The sequence below is a fragment of the Eufriesea mexicana genome, unplaced genomic scaffold (assembly GCF_001483705.2).
Source record: "Eufriesea mexicana isolate 0111107269 unplaced genomic scaffold, ASM148370v2 scaffold294, whole genome shotgun sequence".
Taxonomy (NCBI): domain Eukaryota; kingdom Metazoa; phylum Arthropoda; class Insecta; order Hymenoptera; family Apidae; genus Eufriesea; species Eufriesea mexicana.
Window position 1 is genome coordinate 1,826,612 of NW_016908489.1, and position 10,580 is coordinate 1,837,191.

The 10,580-nt window shown below is 35.5% G+C and overlaps 3 protein-coding genes across 3 annotated transcripts; all 3 read left to right on the forward strand.

Moving 5' to 3' along the window:
• Positions 1-402: 402 nt before the first annotated feature.
• Positions 403-1,336, forward strand: LOC108556100 (acylphosphatase-1). The gene is made up of 4 exons (XM_017912054.1): positions 403-586; positions 652-668; positions 1,040-1,149; positions 1,222-1,336. Exons 1-4 carry the CDS (start codon positions 445-447, stop codon positions 1,334-1,336), a joined length of 384 nt encoding a protein of 127 aa, XP_017767543.1. The 5' UTR covers positions 403-444.
• Positions 1,337-1,672: 336 nt separating this feature from the next.
• Positions 1,673-7,001, forward strand: LOC108556103 (uncharacterized). Its single transcript, XM_017912059.1, has 4 exons — positions 1,673-2,324; positions 2,408-4,101; positions 4,760-4,903; positions 5,940-7,001. Exons 2-4 carry the CDS (start codon positions 4,048-4,050, stop codon positions 6,234-6,236), a joined length of 495 nt encoding a protein of 164 aa, XP_017767548.1. The 5' UTR covers positions 1,673-2,324; positions 2,408-4,047; the 3' UTR covers positions 6,237-7,001.
• On the forward strand, positions 6,449-8,945 carry LOC108555950 (uncharacterized). The gene is made up of 4 exons (XM_017911840.1): positions 6,449-6,493; positions 7,922-8,075; positions 8,223-8,509; positions 8,578-8,945. The coding sequence occupies exons 1-4, from the start codon at positions 6,449-6,451 to the stop codon at positions 8,719-8,721; spliced, it is 630 nt and encodes a 209-aa protein (XP_017767329.1). The 3' UTR covers positions 8,722-8,945.
• Positions 8,946-10,580: the final 1,635 nt, after the last annotated feature.

The window sequence follows — 10,580 nt, forward strand, 5'->3', positions numbered from 1 at the left end:
TTAACGAACAAGTTAATTAATTCTGGGAATATTTTATCTACTGCTTACAAGTCAGACAATTTAATTCCTGAAATGTAAATAATCACATAACACATTAGCAATTTCCACTTTTGTAAATATTTAAATATATATGATAAAAAATTATCTACCTTCTTTATGTTAATGTCCAGTTCATTTTATCGAATAAAATATTTTTAATGTTGGTCAAAATTCATTTAAATTTGATGTAATATAGATTAAAAAATATGAATTGCGTCTATATCATCCCTACTTAAAATTCAAATTAAGTTTAATTCTCTTTAAAACGCATCAAGAGTGGTTTCCAAGGATACCGCTATTATCCAGCCGGAACAGCTGATAGAATCTCGACTAGCGACATCTAGTCTATTACCGCATCACGAATCGACATACATGCATTCAGATTTTTCTTCAAATAATTATTGAATGTTAACCAAGTTGTACCTTAAAATCGTTGTCTCTCTTCTTGTTGTATTACCATTGTTCTTTGAGGTAACGTCGCAAAATATAAATCCAACAATGTCAAAATTAGTCGGTGTTGATTTCGAGGTGTTTGGAAGAGTACAAGGTAAGCGACCATTTTCTTATAACAGAATCACGATGATACTAATCTTGCGATTTTCCTTTTTAAAGGAGTATTCTTTAGAAAGGTAAGTAACGTATCACACAAATCAACAGTTAATAACTAACGTAAATCACGAGGAAACGTTGCAAGTTCTACGCCTTGTTTGATACAGAAGTGACATCTGGCAGGTGAAAAAGTTACTGCGTAGTTATGAGTCTCATATATGTGTATATATATGTATACACATGTATATTTGTATATATCGACGTGTTAAAATGAAAATCAAAATTATTAACAATTTTTGAATTCTAAAATAAAAAAAATAACTTTCAATATTTTTCATCATAAATGTAATATGTATTTATGCATTAATGTTTCTATACGTAAATCGGTAAATTAATTCCCTATATCCGATTCAAAATAATTTTAAACAATTCATTGTTTTCGTTAATATAGTATACCCAAAAACGTGGTACCGAATTAGGTTTAAAGGGATGGTGTATGAACACCGATAAAGGTACAGTTGTTGGCCGCCTTGAAGGAGAAAAAAGTAAAGTGGAAGAGATGTAAGTTAATCATGTTAAACAATTTTAATAGACATTATTGGACTGTTCTAATTAAATATACTTTCATTGCAGGAAAAATTGGCTACGCACTACTGGAAGTCCGGAATCAGCTATAGACGAAGCAGTGTTCAAAAATGAGAAAGAAATATCTGAATCTACATTCACTACTTTTGAAATTAAAAAATAATCATCGTTTAGTGTTATTTTTAATTACGTATGTTTGACTGTTTCTCTCTTTAGTATTATAATTTATTCGAAATTATAAATAATGTGCATACGTTTGCATAGTTAAAATAAAATTAAGTTATTCGATTAATTATGTTTTACTCTAAAATTTCTACGCATAAATTATACCATCCTGGTATAAATATCGCACGATTTTATGAATCTGTACCCGATCTAGTAATAAGTAAAACGTGCACTTTATTTCCATTATTTCCATTTTGTTCATTACTAATTTTAAAATGTTTGAATATTTTTGCAAGGTTTAACAAGAATTGCACAAATGAGCCCGACGAAAACTGACATCTTGAATAATTTATATCAACCTCGATATCTCTGCTTGTTGTGTGGAAAAACGTTCTCTGTGTCTTACTGGCGTCAAGCATACGATGGATAGGTTTTAACAGACCACGTTACCCGTCACGTACAACTACGCTATCGGTACAAACTTCATTAGTTGCCGAGCGCGCATCGACGCGTACGCTTCAAAACTTTCGCCTGCCAATCGCTCGTATAGATGCGACTGCATTCTATACTCTGTCTCTCTCAGTATTGTTTAAAATACTCTTAATTGCGTTCGACATATTATCAATTAAGATATTTTACTTAACGTTAACGACTCAAGAAAAAAGATGCGACTGCAACAGTGATTAAACCCTGATGTAAAGCCAAGTGTTAAGAATTTAAAGTTTTCCATTTCGCACTGCAACTATGAACATAATCGGTAATAAAGTGAGTGACCTAAATCGGTAACTAAAGTGTTATATAAAGGTATGCATGTGCCTGATCAAGGATGATTCTCGAATAATAAAGTGAATTAAGAAAGATGAGCTGGTAATAACCAGAAGATTGGATGATCGTGATAATGCGATGATTGGTAAACGCAGGAGAATGTCAGAGCCAGCATGAGGTGCTTCAAGAGTTTCTTTCAGCATACTTGGCATCTACAACAGGTGAAGACACGTGTCCAATGGAAACTAGTTTCCCTTGATTTGATCTTTGCGATCTCCTGATAATATTTTTTTTTTTTTTTTAGACACATCAAACAAGCAAATCTAAAAAAGATTTTTAATCAAATTTACGCAAATAAATTTCTCATCACCAGCTACGTATTTACTATCGAAATTCAAGGCTAATATAAGCATATATAATTATACAAAGGTGTAATGTCTTTTTAAACATATCGTATTTATGACGTGGCTTTTTAACATGTTTTTCATGTAAACTACTTTGAATATACGTCATGTAATAGCGGATGTGTAAAGTGGCAATCACCGCACGTTTCACCGCAAGGAAAATATGTCGGTATAATTTTATGACTGTTTTTCTGTTATTTTACAACGTTTCCCAACGATATGACCCAAGTCGCAATTAATCACACTGACAAAATAACTATATTCACGATCTACAAAAACATCAAGCATCAACAATCGTATTTGTTGGTCGTTTGAACGATAGCTTTGAGCCTCTTCGAAAACTAGCTGCATACTTTCGTTCGTCGATTCTTCTACGCGCCATCTTTCCATACTTTCACCTTCTTGAAATCTCGTTCCTAATTAGTCACCAGAGTTCGTCGAACCACGATTAACCAATTGAAAATACGAGAAATCGACCAGAGGTTAAACGAAAAAGAAGAAAGGAAAAAAGTTAACAAAATGTGAATTATTCGTCGACGAACTTCAAACTGTTCCTGCTATTCATTGAGCAATATGTTTGCATAATTTTGATGTGAAAATTTCGATGTGATCGATCTCAAAAAAGAGATCAATTTTTATATTCACTCTGTAAGATGTTCTTCAGTTTCTTCCGTGATTTTCTCCTACAAAGTTCGTGACAACCTACTGAAAACATGAGTCTCGCCAGATTACGCAAGGTATCCTACTTATCATTATTGTCGGTGCATCCGGCATTTCCCTGCATAACAATTCTCATACGTAGTTCAGTAATGTGGAATCCGTTTCGTTTAAATTCTCGACCTTACATTCCTCGTGATTGAAGAATTGTATTCCCGGAGATCATTGCACAGTGATCATTGCACACGTATTCCACACTGATAGGCGTATCGTAATGTTTTAATTTCTTAGCGCCTCTCAATCTTCGAGGTATTTAAAATTCGATATCTTGGTGCCACTGAAAGAGATTAGTCAATTTCAATATGCCGATGAATAAAAGAGGCCAAATACTATAAAGAAGAACGCTAAATTGTGATTTAAATTTGTATAGAATTATCATTTTATAAGATTGCAGACAGAATTGATCTGTAATTATAATTTATTATGAGGTTTAACACCATGTGGAAAAGAATAGAGAACGAAAATTGTCGAACTTCCTCTAAACGATTTATGAGTCAATTAGAAACGTTTGGACGACATTTACACGAGAGTAATGATTCGATAATGAAAGATCAGGGGTCGGGTCTCCCAGCTCGAGACTGATAAAAGTTGATAATGGGCCCCGCTTGGCCTAACTGCTCAGTTCCTTCGATGTCGTACGCGAATAAACTACTACCTTTCTAAGCGTCTAATGGCAAATAAGTTATATAAAATTCGCGTGTCCCTTGTTTAACAATTACATGTCAATTAATTCCAAATTCCGATAGCATGATTAGCCCGGATTTTTGTCAGTAATTTGCAATTCGCTAAAAAATGTACCAACACTGTCTAATCGCTTAGAAATATGAACAGCGATGGAAATTACCATACCAGGAAATATGGATACGTGTTTACCAATGTGAGTGTGCTATTTCATTGTGATTCTTTTTCGTGAACGATTTCACCTTCTTTCCAATCTTCAGTGACGGAATCTTTTACGTTCATCGTAGATTTTAAGCTAGTCTTCCTATGAGAAATGTTAACTACGAGTAATCCATCTTGGGACTGATGCAATAAATACATAAACGCGTAACACATTTATACGTTCAACGCGATCCGATACGATCATTTCGATAAAACCCGACGAAGTTCACAAATCTTTAAGCTGATCTAGCGTGATCTTTCGTGTCTGCTTTAAAAATGCAACATTTGTATTCTATTCCATTCATTTCTATCTCGTTCACTCGGTCGAGGACCCGATTGGTGTAGAATCCAGTGAAAGTTGCCGCCATTGCGCGAAACTATTCGAAGACGGAAATTCGCGGTATTACTTAGGAAAAAGAAAGAAGTCTAAGGAAATTCTCGTTTCTAATTGCCGATAATTATACCGATTAGACTTTCATAAAAGAAAATATCACTAGATAATTTATAATTTCGACCCCAAACCTTCTATGGCGGTAAACCATTACTGTAAGGAAAGTTTCTACGGTATTCTATTGTATTCCGTTATTGTACTGCAGTAGCGTTTTCAAGACTTAAATTCGATAATTTTAACCTTCTAATAATATGGTTGGCAGATGGTGGTTGTACCATCCCCCGGATCCATATGGGATTATCCGTACCTGAACCAGGTCATCAGCACGATGGACTTGGTGTATAGGACTCGACCAAAGCCCGAACAAGATCTATTCCCCCCCAAGATTCGGATTCCAGAAGTGCATGTAATGTCCCCACTCCATTCTCTTTCACTTTTGTGATATTCCAGCGCGTTCACCTGTGGCCTTCGATCGATCGATTATGATTTATACAAATGACATCCCACCTTTCGAATTCCTCTCTTATCTTTCTCTTAAATTACGTAACTCTTGTACTTACGATTAGAGGAGTACTCTTAGGGAAAAATCATATTCTCCTCCTCGTTTCCTCTTTTTCGCGCGAAAATGGGAAGCTCGAGGAAGCAAGGAATGTCGCAGACTGCTGATAAGAATCATTGCAAACATGGTGCACACGTTCCTCCGCATGATCAAGTACGATTGCGAAGTAATCGATAATTTGGAATGGCTGTATCGTCAAGCTGGTTGCATTTCACGTTCGTTCAATTTATTACAAATTCTGCTCGTGGCGTCTACTCGCGCCGAATGTTTATAAACACCGTTCAATCTTTTTTTCGCTGCTTTCCTTTTCCAAACTCTTTACAAGAAGGAGAGATCGATTAGCATACATTTCGTCGGACCGTTATGCGAGGTTAAAAATATTTCAACGCGATCCAAGTTGGACTACAGGCTGTTTTCATGTCTCCCGTTTGACAAATAGGAAATTGCGGTCGCCTGTCTGGTGTAACCTGACTTTATACCTCGGATTCGAAACCGCATAATACTGAAAAAGTCCATGATCGAAATAATATTATTTCTTTTCTCACTTTTTTTCATTTCTAGATTCGTCATTGATAATAAAGTCTGAAATCAAGTCTTTCGTTGGTCAGTCGATTTGGACCACCGATTAAAATGACCAACTGATCGTTAAAGAGGTGACATACTTTTGGAAAAATTCTTATGATTTCGTTCATTTCTTCTTTTGCATGAGACTGTATTGTCGTTTAACTTATATAAGTATTGGCAATTTGCAACGCAGAGTTCTAGCTGATGGGTTAAGGTCGCAACTGTTGCAACATTATCGCTGTAATAATATCCACGACGACAAACAGAAGCCACAGGCTTTTAGGAATTTCTTGATCACTGTCGTCTTTTGTAATTTCAGATGGAGAGTCCGTCGAGAGTGGAGCTGACGAAAACAGATATCCAGAGTGCGGATGAAACGGAATTGGGAGAGGTGAAAGCGACGCCTCCGACGAACAGCGTTGCGACCTCAACACCTCTGCAACCTGGGAGTATTCCTTGTAAGAACGGTGGTTGTAAGAGCTGGTCCAACCGTGCGGAGTTGCGGATGGAAAGTCCTTGGCATTTTCTGAAGACCATCTTCTTGATCTCCGTGATCGTTGCTTTGGTTCTCTGGGTAATCATCTACACGTTCCTCGTTCAATATCAGGTCTTGTGAAAAGTTTAGTAAGCTACGAGAAAGTTGCGAAGATTAAATGAAGCAGATGACTTGGAACTGAATGAAGCAGATGACTTTTTGCTGTCAATGCGACAAGAGGAAGAAAGTATTTCAAGATGAAGAAAAGCAAGGACGATTTTGTCACTGAAAACTGACTTTCTGGCTGTTTCATGCGTTGTAATATTTTTCGTTGAACTTTCCATTTTCCACCGATGAGTCCGTCCTTGAGTGAAGCAATGAGTAATATCTTGCACAAAGTTAGTGCTTGTTGATACATCTTCAACTTGTTGGTACATCTGTATTTTTCTTGATAAGTGGAATGGAAATGTAGGAAGCATGTACTTTACTGTGGAAAGAAAGTTTTAGAAATTCTCAGAGTTTGAATTCTCGCATTGCGTAAAGTCACGAATATCTCGTGGCTTGTATTTGCTCGATTATTCTCGCTTTCATCGGTTAGACGACGAAGATATTCCCAGTGTTGAGGCATTGCATGTAGAAAAAGGTAGAGACTTTTGTAAATATGTACAAAAGTGTCGTTGAAGCGAGAATTAAATTAAGATAATGCTAGTCCCTGCAATATTCAGATTGGGTGTCTTCCTCTGACCAAATTTTTAACAGATGATACAATAAAACCGTGATTGTATTATGACACGTCTAGCATCGTGTATCAGATATTTGATAAATAGTATATATAATATTAATCACTTTCTTCCTTTTTTTTACCAAGTATTTGTACAAAATGAATAAATAAACCTGACTACCTTAAACGCATTCAGAGTCGTTTTATCTCGATCACGTGCCAAAATTTATATAATTATCAAAATCTTATCTGATATCCAAATCGAATGAACATACAATCCGAACATGTACGTGAACCTCTCTTCCATTACAATTTAATCGGATAATGCTAAAGTAGATTTGTAACGTCGAAGAAAAGAAATACACAAAGGCTACGTCATCGCAGATTTAATCTTTAATCTCAAAAACCGCCACAGACAACAATTAGGACACACGTAATGCAAATTATCGCCCCCTCTTGAGTATTGTGTACGCTGATAATGGTTTCCTGTCAAAGATGATGGATGCGAAAGTTATCGGGTATTCTGCTTGAAGTTATCTGCGAATATATGACGCTCTAGCGGCGGAATCTGTGTTTCTACGTGGTCAGAATTTGACAAGAGGATTTCGAGACACGAGAAAAAAGGCGAAGGACGATACACACCGTTAATGCCTCGTGATCTTGAGGCAGCGTTTCGCACCTGAATCGATCGGCCTTGCAAGTAACGTTTTATGCTTGTACCAAGTTATCTGAGTCATGCGAGGTCTGTAGAATCTCTGGTATGATGTTTACGAAGGTAGAAACCGTTTATTAGTTTTTTCTTTTTCCATGTTTTAATCAAGCTTTTTAGAATCTTCTCATCACCAGAGGTTAAATTATCTAATATCCTGTTTCATTAATATATATCGATGCCGATATCAGTGGACTTCATCGCATCAAGATTATTTTTACACTCTCGAGTGTTGCAATAAACTGGATGAATATCTAACTTAAGAAGCATTATTAAATGTCATTATCTAATCTTCGTTTCTTTGGCAGCATAAAAGATAGTCCGAGGATCATTGCACGACAACCAGGAACAAAGTTCAACGTCTGCAAATTGGTCTTGACGTTTGTAGCGACTTAGACCTCGACTCCCGTGCTAGATGCTCTGACGGAATTTCTAGCCGGCAATCTGAAGCAAGAAAAAGAGAAGACGTTTCCGCGCTACTTGGAGAGCTTCCTGTCTCACATTCGAAATTTTCGAGGTGGAGTTTCACGACAGAATGATTCTGGCGAAGGTACGTCGAGAATACTCCCTCGAAGAATCTTCTTTTTAATTTTTCAACGATCTCCTAAAATCCTTCCACGTATCTTTTATGATTTTCTTCGAGAGACGTCTTAACCTTCTTTCTCCAATTAGTTAATTTTCTAATGAATGCCTTCAGAAAACGACACGACAAAGGAAAATGCAGCAGTGAATGAATCAACGAGGAAAGAAGCTACGGAGACGAAGATCAAGCAGTCAAATAAATTACGAGGTACGGAAAATATAGTAGCTATCAGATTAACACCTTTTGATTACCCTGAAACCTCAAAATCACCGGGGACCAACAAGAAATCTATTTCGAAGACTGGCCAGAGTAAAGCGAAGAGCACCCAGAATAAAGCTGTACAAATGAGTCAAAATTCAAGTACCCAAAGGCTTCAAGAAGACGAAGATATCAATGATGATGTAAGAAACTGGATATTCGTGTTCGTACGTTGTTTTATTAATTTCTTATAAATTTCCTTATGTTTTAGTCTTCTTTGGATATAGAGGATGTGGAAAGAGCACAGAAATATATCTTAGTCGGATGGGACAACTTCCGTTCTAAGCTTATGGTGGTTCTACTGGTTCTTCTCGTTCTATGGGCAGTCATTTATTTCCCTTTGATCGGAACTTGATATTTAGTGGCATCGATTCGATGCAAAAGCGATGTTTCTTCGTGATTATACTGCTCCTATTGCATTAAACGTGTTTTCAATTAATTTGTAATGTGAGTATATATAAAAAGTGAGTTTTCAACGTCTAATCAGGGGTTGATTTACATTAGACGCTGACAAGGAGGATGTTATTTACTCACACGGATATAGAGCGTTTCATAAATATCATTAGAGGATAACTTATTTGCCACGGAATCGCAATTATTGAAAAACTCCAAAGTGTAAATATGTACATACACTTTAAAAGAATAAAAAACTGTTTTTCCTACTGAGCGATAAGATATAGTCACTTCCTTGAACATTATTGTACAATCGTGTAAATATCTCAAAGGGCTTGTACGAATCACTTTTTTAAAAGAAATTGTCTTAATTTCGATAATTTAAACCTTGTCAATATACCTCGGTTAAAGATCTCGGGCAGTTTCTTATAGAGTAAATAGAGGAATTTTCCACGAGACGTTTGCATTCACTGACAGAGAATAAATGTTGTCTTAATGCCACGGTTCAATCCGACTTTCGATTGCAGTGTTATCTTCAAATCATCGTTAACTCATTCGTCATCTACTCCAAACAAACTAGTCATCCTCGTTGTATCAATACACTAAAACAATAAGAAGATACTTCGTCGATTAACTCGTTCGAAACTCTAATAACAAAAAAATCAAACAGAAGCAGTAAAGTGAACAAACAATCGAGATGATTCGAAAACGTATCCAGATGAAAACGAAGAGACGTTACCAGCTGAGGATAACTAAATAATCGAAATTCTTTGAGCAAGATCAAGAGTCGATATTACCAGGCTAGGTAATATCACCAGTGACGTGCCTTTAATAATTTAAAGTAATGAGTTTAAGAATTATGTCTGACGTACCTGCCATATATAAAACAATCATAAACACATTTCTTAATATCAAATCAGTGAGGAAATATTTATCGCACAATGATAGATGAAATATTCCTTTTAATGCGATATGAAATATTCCTTTATATTATAAAAGAGTAGCTATAATTACGATTCTACAAAAAATTATTAAATTTAATGTTACTAAGAAATTGCTTGAGCCATAAATTTATAATAAAAATTTAAAAATTAATAAATAATTAGATATTAAAGTTGAAAAGTAATATTTAATGGAATCGGAAACATTCGGAACTTTTCGGTCAACACTAGAAAAATATTGTACTCATGGAATATCACCAACGTAGAGCCATTAAGTGCCAAGAATTATATTATATAGGTAGAAAAAATTGAAGCAGCAATACAAATATGTAAGTTATGATATGTGTACTGGATTAGATCAGCTAACCATATGACATACAACATAGAAATCTTTGATGGTCAAACCAAATTCATAAAAGGGAGGCCATTTAGACAAACAAAAAGGAATAAAATTAATTTAGGTGATGGCCTGTTATAACAACTATAAGTATAGAGAATACAGTGAGATTTAAAGGTATGTTTTTCTCCTGATCTAAATAAATATTTATATCTGTGGTGAAAGTCAATGATCATCGATAATGTGTTAAGTTTCAGAATGACGGAGCTGAGGTGTATAAAGAAAAGAGAAGTTTGAATGAAAGCACTGAGAGGAAGAAACACATATTATGTCGAATGAAGAAACAGGAAAGGACAGCATATGTATCAACAGAGAAGGATGTGTGGCATGGACATGCAAACATAAGGATCATTGAAGAGATGGAAAATGGACACTTGGTAATAGTTACAATAGTTAAAGATAAATTGAATATACAATGTAAATATTGCATTATTGCAGAAATGTGTAGAAATATCTATAGAAACTTGGAAACTATGGAAGCAG